Genomic DNA, 26,483 nt, shown 5'->3' on the forward strand with positions numbered 1-26,483 from the left:
CCACTCCCTAGCAGTTCGCACAAGGAAGCTTGAAGCGAAGCGCTTCGTGCGTGTGGGTGGGATATCCACCATGAATCGGTGACGCCTCGCCGATTGTCTTGGGGTTCGATGATGGAAAGGACTAGGAGGAATCAAGTTGTGCAATTCCCCCGCACACTCTCCGAAATATTTTTATTACATATGTTTACCACAAAGAAAGTAATGAAAATGTAACGATTCTTTGTTAACCGGTAACAATTTGTTACTAGGTAGCTAGTGTAGAATATTATGAATATATTGAATATTATATTCTGAATATTATGTACTGGCCATTAGCAGATTTCCAATTTTTGTCTAAATTATCTGTGCAGTCGGCTCAAGTGGCGCCCTCGTGCTGTCATTGCAGCGGCAAAGTAACATCTATCATTGGAAGGGCAGATTGTTGGTTTTTTTATTAAAATTATATATTTTTACTGCAGAAAATGGATGAAGAAGGCGATAATCTTTTGCTCGAGGATAATTACTATCAATTACTGAATGTTTCTAAGACGGTAAATATAAATCACATGCATTTTTACCATTATTTTCTACATTTCTACATTATCAATATTATATAACGACACAAATCAATCATTATGTCTTTGAATATATTATCTAAATAACGTTAAAGATCGAATCTTATACTATTTGGCCCTATACATTTTTAGGTGTGATAGTTTTAAGTATTATTTTGAGGTTAGGATCAGTGCACCCTGGTCTCGAGACGTACTCCTTATCGTATTAGTTTTTGATTAATTGCAATGTTTATTTCAATAAAAGTATTGGTCCAGAAATTGGTTATAGACGGAATAATTTTATTTTCCTATGTAACAATAGTCCGAGACTGAGATGATGCAATATTTTGTCTTTTCATTAATTGCATGTAGCATTTATTTTACTTAAAGCATCTGTGTTATCTTTAGTTGATAAATATGTATGATGATAGTGTTTGCTTAGTAAACTCAAAATGTGTCTAATATCTTAAGTGTTTTTATTTTTTGCTCTTCAAAGTGTCTTGTATTACAGTATTGTTTACTTTCTTACTTCATTATCTAATACATAGACACACCACGTATATGGGCGGCGGCGATTGCTTACCATCAGGTAATACGTCTGCTCGATTACTGGCTTGTTTCATAAAAAAAAAAGTATGATACTAAGTTGTTATGCCATTAAAAAAATTGGAATTAATTGGAAGTGGTTATGTACAACACGCAGGCACGGTATAATTAGCATTCATCCTCATAATGGCACGGTCTTAGTATTTTTACCATGCTTAAGTCCACCAGTATCCATAGGGTGTGGTCCTCGAGGGTTTTTTCACATACACTACCAAAGAAAAGGGAGCCTTGGAGTAAAATTAGCCCAGGGCCCCGCTAAGTCACGATCTGCCCCTGCTTCTAAGAAAATTTGACTCTTCCCATTGTTATCTAGCCAGTGTGTAAATAAATATACCTCTGTGTTATATATTGCCATTGTTTCCTTATCAGAAAACTCAAAGGAATGGTTACTGATCAGTTTTTTTTATTTTTTACTTAAGACATTAAAAAGTATTAAGTTATTTGCCATAAAAACATCAGCGTTATATCTATGCCCCCAATCATAAAAAAAATGCTTTTCACTTTCATCTGATATAAAACACAATTCCAAATTGGTCACAGTTGCATCAAGTATAACTTTAAAATGTCAATAAAGGTTAACTCGACTAATTTATACCACTTTAGATCAATAAAATTGCTTGCATGAAAATGGTGAAGTCTTTCACTTAAAGAGTCAGTTGCTGATTACAGCAACAATATACAATATTTTTAATACCCTACTGATGAAGGATGGTCTTACTATTTCTACAAGATTTTAAAATTTAATCATCATAATCAATTTATGGACTTATGTACTTACTTAATTAATAATGTGTAATGACCTGATGAACAGGATTAATATTTAAATAAAATAGTGCAAAATATTTACATCATAAACAAGCTTCAGATTTCTTTTACTTTGGTATTTATCTTGATAAAATGTATGACAATCACAAATCCTATGAATCTTTGGACGAAAATAGTTCTTAGTATAAACTCAGATGAGTGAGGCTTTAATTTTACTATGCAAAGTATGAGTGATACTTTATTTTGCATAGTAATTCAAGAAAATAATATGCATATACATAAATGACCCTCTGACTGACCTTTTGTTAGCATGAGTAAACAACCCTTTAATTCTCTCTCAAGGCCATAGAAAATAAATATTGAGTTGTAATATAATTAGTCTTACTGTTCTAATACAGTTGGTAATGTATTATATACATTACTAGCTGATCCAGCAACCATTGTTTTGGGTTATAAATTTTTTCGTCCAAAAATAAAAAAAACCGGCCAAGTGCGAGTCGGACTCGCCCAAGAAGGGTTCCGTAACAGTACCGTAAGTAGATGACATAATATGAAAGCTATAAAATAACTTGGTTTTACATAGTGTTTGTATGAACGACAAAGTTATATTTGCAGTTTTTGAGAATGTTTTATTTCTTAAAAACTAATAATGATATTTGGTTCAAACCAATTTTTGTTGTTAGTTACTGAAATCTACAGCATATATTTTTTTTAGTTTTCTCACTCTTATTTTAAAAGTTAGAGGGGGGGGGGACACTTATTTTTCCACTTTCGAAGCGTCTAACTTTCAAACGGTTAATATTGACGAAAAATGGTTTTAGCAACCTTACGGCGCATTCCAATAAACTACCGATCGGTAAATTTGCTTACGAGCCGTAGAATTTTGACACATTTTGTATGGAGCTTATGTCAAAATTCTACGGCTCGTAAGCAAATTTACCGATCGGTAGTTTATTGGAACGCGCCGTTAATGTCTTTTTTAAAGACCTATCCATAGACACCATCACGGCTATGTTAGATGAAAAAAAAATTTTTTTGTATCAGTTCCATGTACGGAGTGCCCCCTTTAATTTTTAAATTTATTAAATTTTGTTCAAAATTCGAATAGCGGTTACCGAAATACATTAACCTACAAAGTTTCAACTATGTAGGCCCAACAGTTTCGGAAATAAAAGGCTGTGACATACGGACGGACGGACAGACAGACATGACTAATCTATAAGGGTTCCGTTTTTTGCCATATGGCTACGGAACCCTGAAAAGAATTATGAATGAACCCTTATCACTTAGGGGTATGGATGTCACCGGAAAATAGCAAGATTCGTAAGTTTATTAAATTACAACTTATCTCCCGTTTAGAATCCTACGAAAGTTTATAAACTTCCTAGTAAATTGATAAACTTACGGATCTTGTTATTTTCCGGTGACATGGGCAATAGATAGTAGCCGATTCTCAGGCATACTAAACACGCACATTTTTTTTTTAAAATCGGTAAAGCCGTTTTGCATGATTATGGTAACTATAATATTGATAATATTGTGACATGGAAATTTTATATATTAGTTTTAATACATAACATTGTCTTCAAAATAATACTAAATCCGCATATAATAAAATTTCAGGCATCATTAGAGGAAATAAACAGTGCATATCGTCGATTCTCACGCATGTTCCATCCTGATAAACACAGTACCGATCCAACTAAGCAGAAATGGGCAGAACAAATATTCAACAAAGTCAAAGAGGCTTACGAAGTGCTTTCCGATTCACATAAGAGAGCAATCTATGATACACTAGGTAAGACTTGCTATGTGTTAATATAATTGATTGTTATATTATATTGTTAATGTAATTGAACTATAATTTATCGAGAAAATAGATAATTTATTTTGTACTTCTTTTTCTAGGAAAGCGTGGTTTGGAGGTGGAGGGCTGGGAAATTATATTTCGTACTCGCACACCTAAAGAAATCAGAGAAGAGTATGAAAGGTAAAATTTTCATGGATATTTGTTATATTTGTTTTATACAACCAGTTTTACGGAAACAATTGTAACCAGTGGCTTTAATTAAAGGTCAACAACGTATATCCTTACAAGGCGGGAGAAAAATCATTGGATGATTTTCCACCCTTAAAAACAACCCCTCAGTATGAGTTTACGTTTAAAGTAATCGAAACGAGAGCGCATTCGGCGCACTGATTTGTTGGTATATTTGAGCCGGCCAATCAGAGCGTCGAACACGCTGACGGTACATACACACTAAGGCTACTGTTTATATTGTAATTTGCTATAAAAAAAGTGAAAAGTATTTTTTGGGTAGGTACAGTTAATCGATTTGCTGATAATTCATTTAGAATTTGGGTCTTTTTATCTTCAGGTTGAAGCGTGAGAGGGAGGAACGAAGGCTTCAGCAAAGTGCCAACCCTCGTGGCACCATCACATTATCCGTAAATGCTACGGACTTGTTCATGAAATATTACGATGAGTATGAGATTTTGTGAGTAATGCTTGTTTTCTTTTTTGGTTGTTTTATTTTTATAAGATTCATTATTTCAAATAATTTTAATTGGTTAGTTCCTTATTTTTATTGACTAAATTCACTATGCATACACATATTTCAATTTGTTAGCAATCAATCTAGGTACATAACACATTACACGTTTTCTTTTAATTTATTAATGAATCAATATTTAAATTTGTTTTATATATTGCATAATTTTCTTTTTGTTTTTTACTAAATCAGCTAATGGTATTCTCAAATAATATTGTTATAAACTTATTTTCAATCATATGATATGACTGAATGTATGTTATAGGGAGGACACAACTGTTATACCAAATATTGAGGTGTCTGGAATGACTATACAGCAGTCGATTGATGCACCAGTGACACTAAGAAACACCATGACTCTATCAGGAAACATATCAACACAAAATGGAATCGGTAAATAATAATTTCAATATGTAACATTGGCTATTTCTGCGGTTTTTCACCCGCTGATCACCATCTTCATCTTATTTATTGCAGCGTGATGTTTGATAGCCTTTTTTGATAAATGCTCTATTTAACTTAAAAATAATGACTAATTTCGAACCAGGTGGTTCCAGAGATAAGTGCGTTCAAACAAAAACCCTTCTTAAGTGTTATAATATTAGTATAGATTGCCATAGTCATACACATCCTTCTGTTTATTTTCTGATTAATGTGAAACACGTAATTAACTTCCATGTTTATGTTAAACCAATATCTTGAACTAACTCATTGCACGTATCTATGTCTGTACCCTTATTATAAGTTTGCTTTAAGTTTAAAGTATGTAATCGAAACAAGAGCGCGTTCGGTGTGGTTCGGTGCTCTTATTTGCCGGCTCCAATAAACCAACCAATCAGAGCTCTCTTTTTGATTACTTTAAACGTAAAGCAATTTCGTACTAAGGGTACGGATGAGACATAATTGTTATAATATTTCGGTTAATAATAATTTAATAGTTACACGTTTAAAAGTATATTTTTGTGTTTTTTTTTCAAATACATCTTGTTTTGTCTTCAGGTACGGGATCAGTGAATGTTTGTAATCGTAACCTGAGTTCTGAGAAAGGATGGACAGAGGTGGAGTGTGGTATAGGCAATGGACCTCTCCTCGGTTTCAAAATATTCAGGACTCTATCGCGACTGATGTTTTTGAACTGCGGGACAGTATTGCAGTTTACGCCAAGAGGAATTTCGCCAAGTCTTGTATCAAGTAAGTTTATTTTTTAAATGTGTCTTTTGTAGCAAATTATTAAAACTTTGATTTGGCACCAAATAGATAGGGTCACAAAAGTGGAACCATATACTATGGAATGTCTATTTACTTTCTTTTTCATGTTATCTAAACCAATAGGTACACAGGTACACATGTAGAATAAAGGGTAAATTACGGGTTTTTTATGTTTACGTTATTTTAATAAATATTTTTAATTTTCAGCCATGGCTGTACAACTAGATGCTCACTCGGTGGGTTACTTGACGTATCGCGCCGGGGGTCAAGGAGGCTCTTCTATGACTTCCATTTATGTTCGAGACTCGGAGAAATACCATACAAACACGGCGCTACAGATCGGCACACCTCACTCCTTCATATCATTCAACATCATGAGGAAACTGCCTCAGCATGACATGAAACTTAGGCTGGCTTTGAAGTAAGTGAAATATCTAAATACATTACATTAACTGCTTGGACACAAAAGAGAGGTTTCTCATAACCTTCATGCTAACAATAAGTTTCCTATACGTACATGGTGGTATTCTTGTGATCCTTTAATTTATGGGAATCACTAACCTGCGAATTGAATTTTGAACATTATCACATCAAAACTTGAACAATTGAATTAGATTACAAAAATGCCAAACTATTTAAAGAATATGTACAGTACTGTCAAAGGATCTTAGCAGGTCTGAACTTCGTGCAGAAGGCTGCGCAATAAGTCTTTTTTAGAACCAAATGGTGGCATGAGGCGACATGCGCGGGGCGGCGATCTAGGCTAGAGATTGACCATGTCTAAATACAATTGACCCTTTATCGATCAAATATCGTAATCGATAATTTTATTTAGAGTTTATTGTTTTTTTATATGATATATTAAACGAAATAAAATTTAGAATAATAGTTAATTTTGTCATTAATAAACGATATTTCGACATAAAAATAAAACTAAAAGAAAGTATTTTCTCAGTTGAAAGTTATGATTTACTCGAATATCAATTATCATTAATGACTATTTGAGTAACGACTGTTTAAGAAAATTTAAAACATCAATATAACATTGAAAATAAATATATTTTTGTGTGATAAGTAATTTGTCTCGTAGTAATCGATTTTAAGAAAATCGATTAAACAACTCCCTCTCGCACGCTACTTGGACATCCTTTTTTGGTTACTGTACTATTGTACTCGGTACCCGGTATTATGTCATTGTCACACGTTAGCATCGGCGTTGTGTTAGTGTCACTATCTCTGTCTTGAGTGCAGTCGGTAACAAAACTTTTCGTATATTTCGTTATTACTGTTGTGAATTTTTATTGTTAAGTTTTTAAGTATTTTGTTAGTGTTTATTTAGTGTTTGTGTTTAGTGTTTAAGTTTCAATTATTTTGTGTGTAGCCTACTTACGTATTTACTTTCTTTCTTACTTAACTACATATATCATATTGTAATTATTTTATGTATTATATATATTTTATTGTAGTTTTATTCTGCTTTATTCATTTTCATAATTCTTTGCCTTAGTAAAACCTATTTTTACTATTAGTTAGCTTACCTCTTTTCTATATTTTATTCTTCTTATAAAAATCTGTCAAAAACTTTTGTTTTCCGTTCTATGACTTTCAGAAAATTTTTATGTGGTATGAAAAATATATTTTTATAATTTAATTTTAATATAACGCCCATACTAGTGACCACTATATGTGCAAGTGTCAGTCGGCACTTAGGTATATTATTAAAAATAATATATATAAAAAATAATATTGCAGTAAAACTTTTCTTCACGAATGTACCTGCGCGAAAGTTCGCAAAGCCTAACTTCAGACCTGCCAAGATCCGTTGACAGTACTGTATAAAATATGTAATGCCTTAGTCGAGTTTTGCGACACTCGTGCTCTATATTCCCATCACTACACGGCGAAAATATCTAAATACTCATGTTTAAATTAACACCACTTGGCTGGCCTATAAACGAAGGTACCTACCTAATGTTGGCAAATGAAGTATAACCTGCAATTAGTTTTTTTTTTTTTTGCGAATGTTTAAGTTACATTTATACTTTTGCAAATCCAATGTATATTTTCTGATGTTATTGATATGTTTCTTTCATTTAAGCAATGTGGCTTGCTAATGCAATATGATTCTGTTCATTCGTTAATCGTATACCCCTTTGTTTTTCTAATTATCCTGTTTCCTTGGTCCTTTTTCCCACAATATTATTATGTCTACATAAGCAAAAGTGGATTTGGCTAAAAATTTATTAACTAAATGTACCTATCTCTAGCTAGCGTCCATATTAAAAATTGCTTGGCGATAGAATAACACGCATGTAACCTAGAAGAGGATACCATCCCACAGTTATAGTGAGCTATTGTTGAAACTATTTCTCAGCTTATTAAAATCTAGGGTTTCGAAATCACAAACCAAATTTTTAAAGCCATTTTTCTAATCCAGGTGATATTTTATAAAGTCCCCCGTGTGATGTTTCGTGATGTTTTTGTCGACCCCCTCCCCCCTTATTGAGTCTCACGTGATTAATGGACGTCCTCTTAGTGGCAACTTAAAATAAATGGTGAAAAGTGGTTGTATGTTGTACAATCGATTTGTTTATAATCCTATTGCATAGCCTAAGTATAGCGAATGTTGCTTATTTGTGTGATATTCTGTTATGTTCATATAGCAATCAATGCCGGAATAATAAATTGCTGTCAAAAAATATGATAAAACTATTTTTTTGTATATATTGTGATTTACAACTATGTGTTATACTGCTGTGCGTTATATTATGTCAGCTAAGTTAAAAAGATTATGCTTAAATTAGGTACTTATTACTTTCAGGTTGGGCACGTTTGGCGCAATAGCTGAATATGGGGCTGAGAAAAAAGTTTCTCAGAACAGCAGCGTCTCAGCGGCTGTCATGCTAGGTGTTCCAAGCGGGGTTATACTTAAATTAAAGTGAGTATTGTCAATAGTCTTATCTTATAAAATATATTCGATGACTTTTAGCTAAGTGTCACATTTGCGTTAGTACCTTTCCACATACTTGGTTAAACAAAACTAAATTACCATTGTGAATTTACATGTGTAAAATATTAACATTCGTAATCTAAATGTGGCGTGATTTATACAAAAACGACGTAAGATAGGCGCAGGCGCAGGCATGATGCCGTGAAATACACTACACGAACTGTAAGACGTAGACGTCATCGCTGACTGGAGACAACGACTGTCTTGATGTCCCTACATCAGCCCTCCGAGAGAAGAGTGGCTGAAGAGACGCTCTGATGCCTTTTCCCGCCACTTGACGCAGGCGCATACCGAACACAGATGTTTCGGGATGTATCTGTGTCGAATTTAGTAGGAGGAAACGACCGGGTGTCAGCACTGCGTGGACTACCCGGAGATCACGATGGACAATACGGTGGTGCTGTGAACTGCATAGGCTGAGCATCGCCGTGTTCTCAAAGAACCGACTGGCAGCGATGACTTTTGTCCTGCTTTAGTGGAGGCTACCGTTTTTTGCTCATCAGATGACATGACACAAATGTGGGAAGGAATTGAACGTCCAATGCTGTGACACTACCTATTGAGAGGTATTCACATAAGCGCCATCTAGTGAGCAAAACTACAATAGGGACTATTGTAGTTCTTCTCTCAGACCATAGTGCGGAGCAAGAGAAACTGAGAGCCGTCTCCTCCTTGAGGAGCACGCGAAAGAATGGACTTTCTCTCGTCTTAGCCGCACCAAGAAATGCTACGGGGGGTGGAGATCGCTCGATAATCTGGGGCCACCGTAAGCTTGTGACTGTGGAGGGCGAGTAAAGACAGCATGCCGCTCGAGTAAAAACAGACCTGAACATAGAGCACGGCGCCTAAAAAGCCATCAAACCGCCATAGACGCCATAAACTCAAGTCTGAGAGAGCCATGCTTCGGCACGAATGGGCCGGCTTGACCGGAGTAATACCACGGCCTCACCGAAAACCAACGTGAAACAACGCTTGCGTTGTGTTTCGTTGTGTAAGCGAGTTACCGGAGGCCCCTTCCCAATCCCCGATTCCCCACAACCCTTAAATTCTTAACCCCCAAAAGGCCGGCAACGCACTTGTAACGCTTAAGGTGTTTCAAGTGTCCATGGGCGGCGGCGGTTGCTTACCATCAGATGATTCGTCTGCTCGGTTACCGGCGTGTTCCATAAAAAAGACGTGGCGTACCAGGGCTGAAGTCCGGCTGGGGTTGTAATCCCGGGTCAAGCGCAATGACGTACCGCAGCCAGTTGGAACCGTGCTTTTTAGTGTAAGATTGTAAGATTCATTCGATGAGTATCCTGCGTCAACAAGGCCGTGTATGTGGACCGTTGACATTATGTTTGAGTAGTGGAGAGCCGTTTGATGCTATTATAGTGGCGAGCTGTCGGTTAACGGGGGGGGAGGAGGACGCAAAGGAGGACTTTGTTCAGCGATGGACTTCTTCTAGCAGATGATAGTGATTATGATGCTGTTCTGACGACTTCCACACAGGAAGATTCGATTTACACCCAATATCGTTTTGTGTTTCTACATATTATAAGTTGCTGCCAAGTAAACATATCGTCTTTTGAACGAAAGGACAAGAAGACTAGCTATCACAACAAACTTCGCCTGTGTAATGACGCTTCGTATCTGGGGGCACGGGAGTGCCCCCGCCAAAACAAGCCAAGCGAAGCGCAAGGGCACTACCTACCTTTTCTCGAAGCGGTTCGTCGTATTTTGAACCTTCATAACTTGAGTTTGGGTTATACCAGATAAACACAATTTTCGGGATGTGATGTCAGTGGTAGACTTAATAAACCTCTAAAGTTTCAATTGTATAGCTCGTATACTTTAGATTTTATTGATATCTAAAATACCACGATTTCGTCACTCACTCACTCACTCACTCACTGATGATCAACAAAATTCTTAAGGTACTTCCTGAAGTCCTAGAAAACTGAAATTTGGTATGTAAGCTAGTATTAGTACCCAAACAACAAAAAAATCCTAAAACTGAAACTTTTACCCCCCAACCCCTTAAACTAGGGGGTGAAAGTTTGTTTCAGACTTCCGCAAATTTTGACGGTAGAGGTCTGAATGTGGCGGCGGAGAGGTAAATCTTTTGATAGCGTCGTATAAAAAGTGCTGCAGTGTATACGAAAAAAATGCGAACCCCCCCCTCTCCCAACTTTCCCTCCTTCACCCCCTGTATCTCACAAATAACAGCACTAGCACGGCTAAAAAAGTAGAATCTGATATAGGGAAACTTAATTAAAACCTACAAAAAGAAATGAAATCCCACAAAAACATTTCATGTTTAATGTTGCCAAGACGAGACCATATAGCTCGCACTGCGGCCAACTCGCTAGTTACGTCCACGGTTTGCAAGCTTACAAACTTGGCTCCACACTAGATCTGATTACTTTTTGACAGTGCGAGCTATATGGTCTCGTCTTGGCAACATGAAACATGAATTGTTTTTGTGGGATTGTCTTATTGCCTCGCTCTGTAACTTTCTAGCGTTTGAGCTGAGCAGCGCCTGCGCAGCGCTGTATATTTCACACCTAAGACTGAACCGTCTCCAATTTACGATTGAATTAATAATCAATCGTAATCTCCAAAGCTATTTCAATTTTAATAAATGTACTTAATCGATTTTTTTCCAAAATTCATGTCATCAGTTAAGTAACTATAGGCCAGAAGAAAGAAAATAGTTTGCAAGAATAACCCTCTCTAAATATTGATTATATTGTTTCATTTCTAGATGGACATGTTCATCACAAACGATTGTAGTACCAATCCACCTATGTGAGGAGGTGATGCCATCGCCTGTATTCTACGCAACTGTTGTCCCTCTGGTGTCGTGGTTAATTCTAAAGAAGGTCATCCTCGACCCCATTGCTAGAGAAAGACAGGAGCGTGAGCGGCAGCGATCTATGGAGGCTAATTACGAAAGGTAATTCTTACATTTTTTATTTGGTAACTCCATATCGATCTCCGAAATTGATCTCTTGTTTGAATGGTTCAGGCAAAGTATTTTTGGTGTTGACTGGCTCAATAGAAGCACTGAGCATTAAATTGTGCATTGAACATGTGCACCTCAAGCTTCTCTTTCGGGAATTAGTATTCATTTTTATGTTTATGAACTTTAATAACATACAGTACTGTCAACGGAACGTGTCAACGTAGTTCAGACCTGCCAAGAGCAGGTCTGAACTACGTGCAGAAGGCTGCGCAATAAGTCTTTTTACCCGACTGCGCCAGAAGGAGGGTTATGTTTTTCGAGAGTATGTATGTATGTATGTATGTATGTATGTATGTAAGTATGTATGTATGTATGTATGTATGTATGTATGTATGTATGTATGTATGTATGTATGTATGTATGTATGTATGTATGTATAATTGTTTGGCACGCTCTGCAGCCTAAACGGCGTGATGGATTTTGGCTTGAGAGGTGTCGTTAGATTCGTATTTACTGTGAGAGTGACACTGGATATATCAAAATAATAAAAAAACAAAATGGCGGATTTTTGGCGCCAAATTCGAATATTGCTCACTCTAGCCTGAACGACTCGATGGATTTCTGCTTGATAGGGGTCGTTTGATTCGTATTTACTGTGAGGGTGACACTAGATATATCAAAATATACTTAAATATAATAAAACTAAAAGAAAAAAAAATAAAAAAAGGTAATTTAAAAAACTAAAATACCCGACTGCGTTTCTTTATAATAAGAAAATGAATAAACCCTAAAACAAGAAAGTCATCGTAAAATTGATGCAGTCGGGACCCATTCTAAAAAACCAGCCGTATGTGGCCTCACTAAGTCTTCATATTTAGAATGGGTCCCGACTGCTTCAATTTTACGATGACTTTCTTGTTTTAGGGTTTTTTAATTTTTTAGTAATCGATTTTAAGAAAATCGATTAAACAACATACTCACGCACGCCACTTGGACATCCCTTTTTGGTTACTTCGTGAATCTTCGTGCTTATTCGGCAATACTCGGTACCCGGTAATATGTCTGTCACACGTTAGGATCGGCGTTGTGTTAGTGTCACTATCTCTTTCTGAGTGCAGTCGGTAACAAAACTTTTCGTATATTTCGTTATTACTGTTGTTAATTTTTATTGTTAAGTTTTTAAGTATTTTGTTAGATGTTGTTTAGTGTTTAGGTTTGCAATTAAATTGTGCAAATGTCAGTTGGCACTTCTATTATTAAATATGCCACCAAAATACAATAGAGTTTTAAATCGCCAAGCGAGAAAACTCATTTATGATTTAACGCAGTTTATGAAAAAATAATATATTTGGTTTATTTGTACTTCGTCACTGATTAGGGAATTTTATTAGTATATTAGGTTTATAAAAAATAATATTGCAATAATAGTTTTGTACACGAATGTACCTGCGCGAAAGTTCGCAAAGCCTAACTTCAGACCTGCCAGGTCTCGTTGACAGCACTGTACTTCGGTTAATTTGGGATTATCTTTGCGATTAGCATATGGAGACTTACTTACACAAACGGTGATTCGTCTGCGTAATGGGTAGCAATCGGCCCGCGCATGGACACTTGCAACTTCAAAGTAGCGTGTTCCGCCTTGTCGAACTTTAAATGGGGATTAGGAATTAAAAAAGTGAAAATATATTTTCATAAAATGCTTCCTATTATTTATATGTTTCTTACAATATGTATAGAAGTGTTAGCAAAATATCTGTGTCATGTGTACGTGTAACAGGTTACAGGAAATGCAGCGGCAGGCCCGAGCCACTGTAGAACTTATGAGAGAGACATACTCAAGAATCAGGTCTGATGAGGAGAAAAAGAAAGGCCTGGTCATTCTCCGAGCGATATACGGAAAGTTACCTTCAGGTTAGTTAACTGTTGCATCGCTATTTTATCCTAAACTGAGTTTGCACATACGAACAGATCTCTTAGTGTCTACTAAACACACTATGCAGAACGTATGCGATCGAAGTTCCGCGGCTGATTTTACGTTCCAACGTATTCGGCTGATATGACACACCATAAGTGCCGAACTTACGCGGTAGAAATTCAATTGCGCAATTTAAGTGCGCAGACGCAGAATATTCGAGTGCGCAGACAGAGGCGAAATAAACACTAAGGGCGGACACGCGGGGCGCGGGCGGGGGCATGCCTACCTCCCGCTACTCCCCGTTCCCAATCTTCGTCGGCAATCGAAACGAACTTTGGTTGCGTATAATGTGTGTTCTACAGAATACGTTGCCGCCGAAGGCTACTTTCCTATTAGTTAAATTCAATACTTTTATCGAAACGTCAAAAACGTTATTTTTCTATGAATTTTGTATGGAATACACAACTATGACGTCATACGATTTTTACATTTTTAAAACAGACTTATTTTCAGAAAATTTGCTGTAAAAAGTCGAAAATTAAGTAGATCATCAAATCCGCGAATGAAAGTGTGATTATTTTTTTTATATTCTATTGTAATGAAAAGTCGAAATAATTTATTTTTTACTAGCTTCCGCCCGCGACTCCGTCCGCGCGGATGTCGGTCTTCGCGTGGAAGTTTTGTTTCTCCATTTTGAGTAACATCACATGAGAGACATCTTATAAATATCTATTGGACCCAAATACGGCGAGGCCCATAATAATTAAGGAGATCCCTCTATTGGACTACTGCTGTTGAGCAGAATAAAACTGAAAAATAAAGAATTTTTTTTCTACGTATTTTTCCAGGATACAAAGTAACCTATTTTATGCCCAGGATAATAAGATATAATTATACCAAGTTTCATCGAAATCGAACCGTTAGTTTTCACGTGATGCCTGAACATACAGACAGACAGACAAAATTTTTTTTAATCACATATTTGGGTTTTGTTTCGATCCAGTAACACTGCTATTTATTTTTTCAATATTTTCAATGTACAGAATTAACCCTTCTACAGATTTATTATAATTATGTATAGATAATAATCAGCAATCACGATTGCGGCGATCCTATTTGTAATAGTCCGTATGTGTATCGTTGATCATGATCATGATTCCAAATATATTAGTGTTCGTATTCATATGTGCCATCCATAGTATTTCATAAAAGAAAAGAAAAAAAATTATATGCTTGTTATTATGTTATGAAAATCACTCTCGTGTGAGTCCTTATGATATATTACTGATCTGTACACTTAAGTACGAGTTTGCTTTACGTTGAACGAAAATTAAACGAGATTGCATTCAGCGCTCTGATTGGCCGATGCGAATGTACCAACCAATCAGCGCCGAACGCGCTCACGTTTCGATTTTATGAACGAAAATTAAACGAGATCGCGTTCAGCTCTCTTATTGGCCGATGCGAATGTACCAACCAATCAGCGTCGAACGCGCTCACGTTTCCATTTTATATGTAAAGCAAACTACTATTAAGGGTATTAATGGCTGCGTGACTCGCCTCGTTTGTCACGCAATGCAAAATGCACATCTATCATCATATTGAACCCCTAAGGCGTGGCTTAAAACTGGTTGTTTTATCTCGTCGATTTACCCATTAAACCGAACCGTAGGATAATAGCTATATTTTTTTTTTGTTTACAGATGCGTCTGGCCATGAAGTAGGAGCAGAGCCGATGGGTGACGGTCTGTCGCCGGAGAGCCCTACCATGCTGGGCGAAGCGATAGATGTCACAATACCGATACAATGTCTCGTTAAGGACTCCCGGTTAGAACTGCTCGAAGCAAGCAAGGTAACGACTACTTTATCTATTTTGCTATTTTCGTTACTGTTAGGACAAGGTTTGTATGACATAAAAAATTGACACATTCATGGGAAATGTCATGAAATTCCAACCCCGCGAAATCTGGGGCGGACCGCTAGTATACAATAATCCTGGTAAAATAACGTAAAAAAACGAAACACTGATATAATCTGTATTTTTTGGACTACTCTGACATTACTTTACGAGGCGGCTTGTGTACTGGCCGGATCCCCGCCCTGGGACCTTGAGGCGAAAGTACTCGCGTCACTATACCGGTGGCGAGTGGAACAGCGAGAACAGGGTGTCCAACTGATGCAACGGCAAATAGAATTGCATCGGTTGGAGCTTCGTCAGGTTTTAGTGGCGGAATGGCGGGAGAGGCTTCAACGCCCTACCGCTGGCTTCAACGTCATCGAGGCAGTCCGGCCAGTACTCGATGACTGGCTCGGAGGAAAACATGGTTCCTTGTCATTTCATGTGACACAAGTACTTTCGGGGCATGGATGTTTTGGGAAGTTTCTGTGTCGTATAGGCAGGGAGCCGGACGCTCGGTGCCATCACTGCGTCCATTGTGAGGAGGATTCGGCGCAGCACACACTCGTGGAGTGTGTGGCTTGGGACGAACAGCGACGTGCCCTCAAATCCGAGATTGGTGACGACCTGTCACTGCCGATTGTTGTCCAGAAAATGGTCAGCAGTGCAGAGTCGTGGGATGCAGTGGTGTCCTTCTGCGAAGATGTCATGTCGCAGAAGGAGGCTGCGGAGAGGGATAGGGAAATAACAACTTTTGTACCTTCCCGCAGCAGGCGCACCGGGCGTCGAAGGAGAGCAGAAATTGCTCTCTTTCGACCCCCCTAAATGGGTCCGGGGACGGCGGACTTGGGGAAGTCCCCGTCATCCCGTTATAGAGGACCCGAGGTGGTGGCGCGTGTTGTGTCCACGCGCGCCTCCGAGACGTAGCACGGAGGAGATTAACACCTCACTTCTCTGTGCATATTGAGGTGGGGCCTGACAAAGCAGGCCGCCACGAATTCGGGGGCCCCGGCCTCTCTTGTACGTTGCATGTTTTCCATAAACTATTTTTTTGACATGCGCATGCCCCATTTGTCTGTTACGGTTAAGCGGGGTGAATAGTATTCAAAGGGTGAATAGACACAAGAATGGGGTGAATAGATGTTAGAACATTTTCCCAACATTTATTCACCCCTCTTCTGTATCTATTCACCCCGTTTTACGTACATCGTCGCGCCGCATCGGACAAGTGGAGCCGGGACCGTAGTCAGTTAATAACATGGTGGATTTTTCCTCCATTAAGTCTCGTTGGTAGGCGGGCCGCCTAACAATAGAACACGTTTTCCGTAACAACTAGCTTAATAATAAAGAGTAGTTATTTGTAAAATTACTCTGGACAAAACATTGTGGAGTTCTCATCATCTTATGCGACCTTTTATTAGTGCAACAATGTACCTAATACAATGGTTGACAGAGTACAATTTTCAGAATATATCCGCTCATTTCTTTCACGTGATTCCGTGTTACCTGTGCAAAAGCGGCAGAGGAACTACGTATGAACCTATCATCATTAAAGTAATTCCATGGTTATTTATAATTACGCTCTGTGGCATTTGGGACCGTTCAAATATAACGTAAGGAGATTTATTACAATATTTTACCGCCCCATTCCCCTTGATACCAAAAGTAAGCTCTTAGCCGTGCCTCTGTAAACATAAGCATTTTATAATAATTTTACAATGTTATAATAAAAAAAAAGAAAATACTTGACTACCCATACCCCTCTTGTCATCCAAAGAGGGATCCCCTCACCCCCAATAGTGCTTAAGTAATACTTGAACGCCCCTCAGGAATTAAATATTTATACAACAGCTATAAGGTATAAAAGTGGAAGCAACGAACATCTTATGGTCCATAACTTCTTAAATAGATAGTCGTTGAGAAAATAGAGATCATAATACGCATTGGATTGAAATAAAAACCAAACATATTTAAGAAATGACTTCTCGCCTTTGCTATGTACTAGAAACTAAAAACAAGTGCAATGATGAATAACTAAAAAAAATTAAGGCCAGTTTGTACTAGATATGGAACATGCATCCACATGATTCACGGAAAACATTTCAATGCACGCGCGATTAAACAGTGCAGTGTATAATTTATCAATCAAATACTTGACCTTGGAGTGTAACTGAGATATTTGTTCCATCGGATTAAATGAAAATACCAACGGTTATTGTTAATTTTTATATACAAGAAAAACGTGACTATATTGCCTTTGTGCGTTTCATACTGCGATGTGTGTTAAACGGATGTATTCGCATTTATTTGGAACCCGTTTTCGTATACATATAATTTGATAATTTCCCATAATCGAGCACAGTGTTGTTCAAGTAAATTAAAGTGCCAAATTAAAATTAATTATCCACCGTGATTGAATTTTAATAATTTAGTTGGATGCTTCAAGGCAGTGTACGTAATAAATTCTGAAGTCTTAAAACACATGGAATCGTTATCCTTAATGCTTATCCAGAGAATGCGTTTCGATTTTCCTTCTTTCACTAAAGTAGGAAATGTACGTGGAATTAATGTGAAGTATTAAATCAATTTATGACTATAAACACACATAGGTACTTGTAATGGGTAGATTTACATGCATTTTATTACGCAATACATAAATACGATTCATATGAGACTAGCTACTCCCGCGCAGAATTGGCACGCTGTTCGGTTCTTTACTCCCCAACATTACAAATATTTTTCAGTTTCAACCAGTATTTCTGGAAATCAGCGCGTTATTGTGTGTACAATTGTGTAGTATGTGTGTATTACTAAGAGTACAAGATCTCTTTTTGGTATGGTAGGAAAAATTATTTATTGACTAAAAACCACCCCGTTATTCCCTGGTATCAACTGGCAATCTATCTACGATCCCAGCTGGGCAACGACCTGGTTAGCCCCGTATGTGATGATTTAAAGGTTGTTTGAAGCGTATCCTCGGCTCTGGTTCTGGTCAGGTTGCGATCCATCCGCAAATCACTATTTTAAAGACAGAAAGAAAGAAAACCTTATATTAAACCATGTAAAACCTGTCGAGAATTTTGGTTCATAGTATGAATATAGTACTATTTATTATTATTTAAATAATTAATCCTTAGTTCGCATTTAGTTTCTAAATATCCAACCAACAGTGTATAACAAATTAGCATCGCGATGTAAACATAATTATCGTCGGAAGTTATTCGGATAATGATAGCCATTATATAAATAGTTGGTTTGCCCCCATAATATGCCTGTTTGGTAATAACCCGCATGACTACAACAAATGTATGAAATTACTCCGCTGACTATAAATAGCAGTAATTTTTGAAATAGCTATTTATGGAATATATAACAGAATTAATGAATAAGATTCCGTTTTGCGTTAGTATCTGGGATTAAAATTGATATGCACGTGGATATGAAATTATGATATTATTACTTTGATTACTTTGATAATGCTACTTGGTTCTAGATTACTTGCTAGTTTTACACACGAGGGAGTCGTAAGTGTGTACTGTCGGCATTGTTATTATACTACACTTGCAGAATTTTATTATAGTCAACTCAGTAATTATGAGATGACTATTAATTCATTTTATTTGTTCTACTGTAACGTTGCACGTTAAATTTCTTCGAGATTCTTTTCTTAAATGTTATAGTTACCGAAAGATGATACGCTTTTTACGTTCGGGTACCCGAAATTAGTACTCATTTCTGGCTTATTCAATACACTTTTAATCTTTGGCATACAAACCTAGCTCTGAATTAGTTTAAAAGGATAATGATGATCCAAATTGATGTATATGAAAGTTATGCGATTTTACGCCTAGGATTCGTTTCGTCGATATCTTTTTATTTTCGTGGAATTATGAATATTTAAACAGATTTTTTTTTTCGTTTCACTTGGCTCTGTTATTGTTGAAATGCAATTCTTCTGGTGTCTTAACGCATGAAAGTTTATAAAAGCGCTACTAGTTTCGAGTCACAGAGGGACCCTTCATCATGAGCAGCGTGCGCAGACGCAGCCATGTCACGCAGTCTACTTTTCTTCTGGTGTCTACCAGAAGGACAATTTGACAACAACAACAGATAACAATTCTTGTTATCTTCTTATTGTTATTCAAATTTCTTAACTTAGAATATTATTGATATGTTTGATTTTACCGAAAATAGGTAACATTTAACGACATGACATTTTCATTTTAACCAATCTATAAGTAAACTGTCACTTATAGGTGGGTTAACTCACTTGTACTGACAAGTAAGGTGTTAGTTTAGGTGGTAAGAGATGATGTAGGGGTGGTTAACAACAGACAAAATAATTTGACAAAAACTGAACTGTTAAATGAAAAGGGACTTTTTCTATTCGACTTAACATTAAGTAGTAACCTTACGTTAATGTGATGAATGAAAATATTGTTCAGATTTATCGTTATAGTATAAGTATTTACGATAACAGCGTGCTATATAATCAATGTGTCATTTGTCCCCAGTCTGAGCTGCCCGGATTCTACGACCCGTGCGTTGGCGACGACAAGCACTTGACCATTCAGTACATGTTCCACAACAACCTGCACTGTTGTACTGTTTCCGACAGCCAGGCCCTCGTTCTTCCACGTAATAGTAAGTAATGAGATGAAGATACAAGTAGCAGGTAACTTCGCAGCATTTTCTTATACTAATAAAATGATGTATTACAGATCATCGGATAAAAAATAGATCCTGAAATTTAAAAGCGAAGCGCAGGTACAAAGCTACGGCGCGCTCCCGCCCTCTTCCTTAAAGTTAATGAGTAGACCTCGTGATTAAGTCGACATGAATGTGGCGCTTAAATCCAGAAAATTATCATTGCGAAGCTTTGAACCTAGGCAGCTAATGACATTCCATTACTTTACTATGCAAACAGAAACCAACTTCATTGGGTAGTAGCCCTATAAAGTGTTGAATTATAATGCTTTAATAATTGTTTTCTATAAAAAGTGCCTCGAAATTGTAGCAATATATTACATAAAAAGATGCATATTTACACAAACATATATTTATGTATATTTTAATGTATAATTTTCTGTGCAGAGAATTGATATTTTAATGTACGTTAACTTACTGTTTTTAGTATAACAGCCTATTAAAATGTTAGGAGTCAGTGTTAGTTAAAATAATGTTATCAATATTTATTGATTGCAATAAAATAGTTATTACGTAGGTGTAAAAACTATACGCAACTGTGTAAATAAATCTTAGTTGTAGTTTTACTAAAGTTGTCTGTTCTGACTTTTTAATGGATTTAAGAATTATGCCAGTTGCGGTAGGTATGTTTTACTACCGTTATGTTTCAATGTAATTTTGTTACATTACAGGGCACAGGCTCGTGTAATGAAGGGTTATAAAATGTACAAATAATAATCAAGTGAATGTTTAATTTGTATTTGGGTAGTCACTTCGTTCGAAGATAATTATAATAAAGTAGTTACCTAACTGCGTTGTAATCTTATAAATAGCGAAGATTAATTTAGGTAGTGCTTTGTGTGTTAGTTTTTCAGAGGCAAGGGTATATTGTGTATTCCCTATACGACTTACTTCTCTAAGTTCGTTAATACGACACACGCTCTGCCTCTGCGGAAAACTTTAATTTCCTTAGTGCCTTATGAACGTGTTAGTCGAACTCAGATACTATACTGGCAAAGGGTTGGGAATGTATCTACATTGTAGCCATTCTAGAAAATCGGAATGGGCTTGTATAGCACCGCCGCCGTCCTACATAAGTATGTGGGTATACGTCACGTTCTATGCTTGCAGGTTTGAGCAGTAGCCGGCCATGTCGTGACAAGACAAAAAGCGAAGAGTTCATTAACTCAGAGTTGTAATAAATTAATGTGCGAGTGGAAAAAAACTCTGTTGTCGAACACTTCGCAGAACGTTAGTAAAGTGATAAGATCTCGCACGCACATGGGATATAATATTAACCTTGCGCGCGAACCCTCAGTGTGATACCCAAAGTTTCACCAATATTTCAATACAATTTTTATAGTAATCTAATAGTACAATATTTTAACGCTAAACTGTTAAGATAACCACTAAACTAGATAAAAGCGCATTGTTCTGGCAGCAAAAATTCTGTTTATATTTTTTCACGAATGTACTTCCATCGTCCATATATTTCTGTTCGTAGTGATTTAATCCTAAGTGTTTTCCATTGATTGTTGTAACCGTTAAATAATTTGTGTATTTTTCTAGTTAACAAGATTCGCACAAAACTAGCCGATAAATGAATACTTAATTAAATCTACCTTGAAACAGCGCTTGCACAAAAAGCTTTGATAATTAATTTTCTGGATTTTGGCGTGTTAGTTAGACGTACAAGTTGATTGTTGAACAGTTAGTTTTTTTGAATTTGTGCTTCATTGATGTAATGTGAAGAGCAACGATAAATCGCCTGTATTAGTCGAAATACCTTCTAGTATTGTTTTCTTTTTCTATGTTCATTTTTTGTAAAATAAGCAATGTTGTTTATCCTAATCTTATTTCGAATACTTCCAATAAATTACGCCCATATTGTATTGAGCGAACCCTGTTTTATCGTTAACTATAAATGTTATATTCTTTTATGACCTTAAGGAATATATGCTGCGAAATAAACATTATAAAGTTGTTAACTAACCGTTGTTTAATTTGTATTGTTTTATCCTAATATGTGTTCATCCCGTTTTATCCTAATATGTATCATTCCCGTGCATATTAATGCACGGGAATGATAAGGAGAGGCGGTCTGATGAGTAATTAGAAATAAGATTTACAAATATTTTTAGTTTTATATGATTCATCCGTGTGTCGATGTAGACATCATAACATCTTCTATCCAATTTTTAAATGAACCTAAGTGTAATGTTATGAATTGTCTTTCGGGATTTTCCCCATCGGTAACAACTGACTCACTACCTATTAATTCAATGAATGGGTAAACAGTTCAACATTTATTTGCCCTACTGATCACAACTGTGACCACTATAGGGAAATCAGTAGTAATTCAAATAAATATTAGGTAATGGGTTCCACGATTATTCAGTTACATTTTCTATATAACTTCAAAAATGTGGTAGTGTAAGAGAATAGAGTCGCTCCCTACTTCATAGATAGGGCAATATAATGATTTTATTAGTGATAAATACAATATTACCCATACTCGTATACATAACAATTATGTACCCATTTCACATACATATATGGCGTGTGTGTCAGTTATCATACTCGAAACTTAATCCAAACACGCAATGTGAGGAAATATAAACTGATTGATAATAATGAAAGAAACGTGTTTGTTGCTTAAGAAGGGTGGTAGATTGCGCCACTGGTCACGTTTTGAATAGGTACCACAGTGGCATATAATACGTGAACACTCTAGGCTTCTCACGTGACAATGGGTCGCATAGCGTGCGGCTCATCGTTGTGGAATATGACATTAATTGGTTACCTTTTATAAGAGCTTAAGAATAGAATACGTCAAGGCCATATAAGTAATGGGCATCCTGCATTCAAGCTATTATTAATGTAGGTACCTATAAGTGCAGCTTTCAATTCTACATTATTTTTACGTTAAAGACTTTCCTTTAGACTTTAGAACAATATGTAGCTGGTAGCTGTTGGATGCTTGTTGCAAGTTAAAGGCGAATAGAAGGGAAGGCCTAATTGTTCAGCAATGGATGTCTCCTGGTCGCTGATGACTGTACCTCGTGCTCTGCACACCTGTACGTGGTACCTGCAGTTTCATTTTAACCCATTGTAAGTATAACTAGGTACAAGCTTGCCTATTGCATCTGATAATTTAAAAAAATCAGTCAACCATCTGCCCTCTGCGAAAACTTTTAATACTTTGGTGCACCTAACAGCGAACGTTTATTTATAAAATGTCAATACAATGTTTATAGCTTCCTTTTGTTGGCAGCAAAGTGGAGGATGAAACAGGAAACATCCAAGAAATCAATAAGCAATAATAGACTTTTATAAATACCTACTTTGATGACGCGATCGCATACAAATTTACTTCCTGGAGATAATTCCATAACTTAGATTCAATTGATTACAAAGGATAAGAGGATATTTTTTTTAAATAAGTGGATAGTTAGGTACCTAGGTATAAAACAATCGGCAATTTTATTTGACGTCAAAGTTATTATGGGTCTACAGTGCTATTGATTGTCAATCATTTCTAAGTACCTGTAGGTAGGTATCGAGTAATTTGAAATTGATATCAAATTCATTAAGTACTTCTTCGCAATCAAAAGGTTTCTACAGTAAAAAGGAGCTTGTTTTCGTGTTATTTATACATATCTATCTCCTTTGTATTTATCTATATCTTCATAATTATAATAAAGCTTAACCGATTCCGTGCGGAAGTCTTTTTAGCAATCTTTAGTGCCTGGCGTCAAACAAAAATTCTGTGATGCCTCTGAGGCACCAAGCGCCAGAAAGTTTGATGATTCCCCTGGGGAATCATCCGCCATGAATTGTCACTTTTAGCTTGTTTTCGTGTTTCTACTTGCTAAAATAATCATTTGACATTGTGTATCTAACGTAGGCAGTCAGTAAATTCGTTCAGTGCGTTTAAAAGTGACGATCTATGTGTTTTTATGGAAATGGAAGGTAAGTGACTAATTTATATTAGGGGTCGTAAACCTTTTTGCATTATTTCATGGATTTATTTATTCAAGTGTTGTAAAGAATTTATACACGTACCACTTGAGTTTGTCGCGAGGTGATATTTATTTATTATTATTTATAATACAGTGTTTTGTAGGGAAACAGTGTTTTGTAGGGCAGCAAGACAGAAGTGCGGGGCCCCGCCGCCCCGGCCGGGGTGAAATAGTTATGCACCGCACAGTTAGTATGAAAAACTAGCGGGACAAAATTATTTTGTACCAATACCAGAGCAAAGCAGCTTGTCTTGATTCTTTGGCGTTAGAAGGATCATTTAAGACATGTCCTAAATTGACTTTTGTCCGTCTAGTTAATCAAAATATTATATTGTGCGCCGGCGCAAACAATTATGAACGGCGTAGTTTTAAACAATAATCAACCGTATACGCAAAGAAATACGGTACTTCGTAGGCGAAGGGCCAGCGAACAGCGCACTCTTTGTACGTTTTTAGGCAACAATTAACCTTACGACAAAAGCATTTGATTTTTGAGAAACATTCCAGAAAGTGGGCTGTTAGAATTATAATGAATAATAAAATGTGTCGGCAACTTGGTTTACAACCCCTGATGTCAGCTAATTTGCGAAATTACTTAAAACGAACATTGTGGGCATGATAAGGGTGACAAATAAAGACACTTTTATTTAGGGGGCTCTTTTGATGAATGTCGTTTAAGCCGAGTTTTGTATGATTTAGTTTTGTATTAGAGCGCTGCTTATTTGAGAACCATAATCAGACTGTTTAACAATATTAAAGACTCGAAAATCATGAAATATATCATCATTGCAGCCCTATACTTTGGTCAGTTTGCTACTTCGCTATCTGGCAGATTGAGAAACAACATTGAAGTGACCTGATGTACAGAGTTATCTAGTGGCTATTTAAACGAAATTGTACTACACAAGGGCACGAGTGGTACAGATAACGGTTTAACATGTGGACAGAGGGCGTTGCACATAAAGGGTGGTTACCCTATGTGAGGCGAAGGGCTAAAATAACCAGCCAGGAGATGTCACTGTGCCGTGACGTCATTTTTTGAATCGCGGTGTTAAGATTCTCCGTGATTGAATGACCCGAAACCGCGTCCAGTCCGACAGTATCGCTTCTCGGCCTTGCGGCTTTGATAGAGCGCTTACGGATATGTTCTCTTCAGCTTAATATCTGAAGGTTCCTCACAGAGGAACAAAAATATGAAAGCAATTTTTTGAAAGGTGACGGGATGTAGGAGCTTGCTCCTCTCCCGTCACGGGTCGGCCCGGCATTGCAGTGCCGCCGGGATCGGCCCACAGAACACCTGGAAAATAAATAGTCATCGATGGTTCGATTCTCATAGAGTCGAATCTAAGATAATATATGTACCTATAGAACCCATACAACTTATAATAATATTTTAATTGACAAATTACTATGTTCTTGGTTTCTCTACTGGAAAAATATATTTTACTTATAACGTGTTTAGTACAGCGATTGCCGATGGGCGGCGTAGCATCAATTGCTTACCTACCATTTGATGATCCATCTGCTCGTTTGCTGTTATATGCCATAAAAAAGGTATATTCGGTATCTATGTAGTGGCTTATTTATAAAGTATGTGCCTACACATACGTGTGACACAATCCCGATTTGTGTCTATTTCAGTAGAAAAAAAATAAGACCTTTCTATATCAGGTGATTTAGTTGGTGATTAGTTATGCATTACTAGCTTCTGCCAGTTGCGTTCCCATGGGGTAAAAAGTATCCTATTACCCAAGTCAACTTATTGGCGGACGTTTCAGCGTAATTGACGGACTTACATTCAAACAAACCAACTTTAACATTAATAATATTATTGTGATAGTAATCACTTATACATATGTAGAAATAAACACTAAACTTTCAGGTTCAAAATACGTTACAATTTATACAGATTATATAATTTATATTAAGATTAAATATATAACTATACAATATAAAAGTAAGTTTATATATTTTTCAATAAGATAAAGATAGGGTGATTAAGAAACTGTAACAGAATAAGATTAACAAAACAAAACATGTCTGTTTGTATGTTTGCACACGCTTATCTATTGGTTTTGGGCAAGATTTAGCCGATAGTACCTATTCCCTTCGGAGGAAGTTGCAAAGAAGCTACTAATAAATATATATCTATTACTAGCGGACGTCGAGTCCGCTAGTAATAGATATTGTTCTGTCTACACGTCTTTAATTTGAAAATTTGTCGGATCCAATGTAAAACATTCCAAAATCAACAACTACTAATAAATTAAAAATTAATTAAAAAAACGTTGTCCAGCGAACAAAATTATGAATCTAAACCATTCTCAGATCCCCTTGAACA

At 36.6% G+C, this 26,483-nt stretch overlaps 1 protein-coding gene and 1 non-coding gene across 3 annotated transcripts; both read left to right on the top strand.

Moving 5' to 3' along the window:
* Positions 1–346: 346 nt before the first annotated feature.
* LOC118262650 (dnaJ homolog subfamily C member 11) lies at positions 347–22,112 on the top strand. 2 transcript variants are annotated; one of them, XM_035574185.2, is made up of 13 exons: positions 347–530; positions 3,528–3,702; positions 3,813–3,894; positions 4,283–4,402; positions 4,722–4,849; positions 5,456–5,647; positions 5,873–6,086; positions 8,487–8,603; positions 11,422–11,613; positions 13,400–13,533; positions 15,241–15,389; positions 19,949–20,078; positions 20,156–22,112. In XM_035574185.2, exons 1-13 carry the CDS (start codon positions 462–464, stop codon positions 20,179–20,181), a joined length of 1,728 nt encoding a protein of 575 aa, XP_035430078.1. In that variant the 5' UTR covers positions 347–461; the 3' UTR covers positions 20,182–22,112. The 2 variants fall into 2 exon arrangements, with proteins under 2 accessions (XP_035430078.1, XP_035430086.1); XM_035574193.2 differs by having other exon boundaries at positions 362–530; positions 4,283–4,390.
* A 3,131-nt stretch (positions 22,113–25,243) lies between these two features.
* On the top strand, positions 25,244–25,437 carry LOC118269360 (U2 spliceosomal RNA). The gene has a single exon (XR_004783107.1). It is a non-coding gene; the product is annotated as a U2 spliceosomal RNA (small nuclear RNA).
* Positions 25,438–26,483: the final 1,046 nt, after the last annotated feature.

This window comes from Spodoptera frugiperda, chromosome 25, assembly GCF_023101765.2.
Source record: "Spodoptera frugiperda isolate SF20-4 chromosome 25, AGI-APGP_CSIRO_Sfru_2.0, whole genome shotgun sequence".
NCBI lineage: Eukaryota > Metazoa > Arthropoda > Insecta > Lepidoptera > Noctuidae > Spodoptera > Spodoptera frugiperda.

Bases quoted from the DNA above. Each gene is read 5' to 3' on its own strand.
- LOC118262650 (XM_035574185.2), top strand. From the start codon at position 462: ATGGATGAAGAAGGCGATAATCTTTTGCTCGAGGATAATTACTATCAA. The intron at 5,648-5,872 runs GTAAGTTTATTT...TTTAATTTTCAG, and splicing joins TTCGCCAAGTCTTGTATCAA to CCATGGCTGTACAACTAGAT. The intron at 11,614-13,399 runs GTAATTCTTACA...TACGTGTAACAG, and splicing joins ATGGAGGCTAATTACGAAAG to GTTACAGGAAATGCAGCGGC.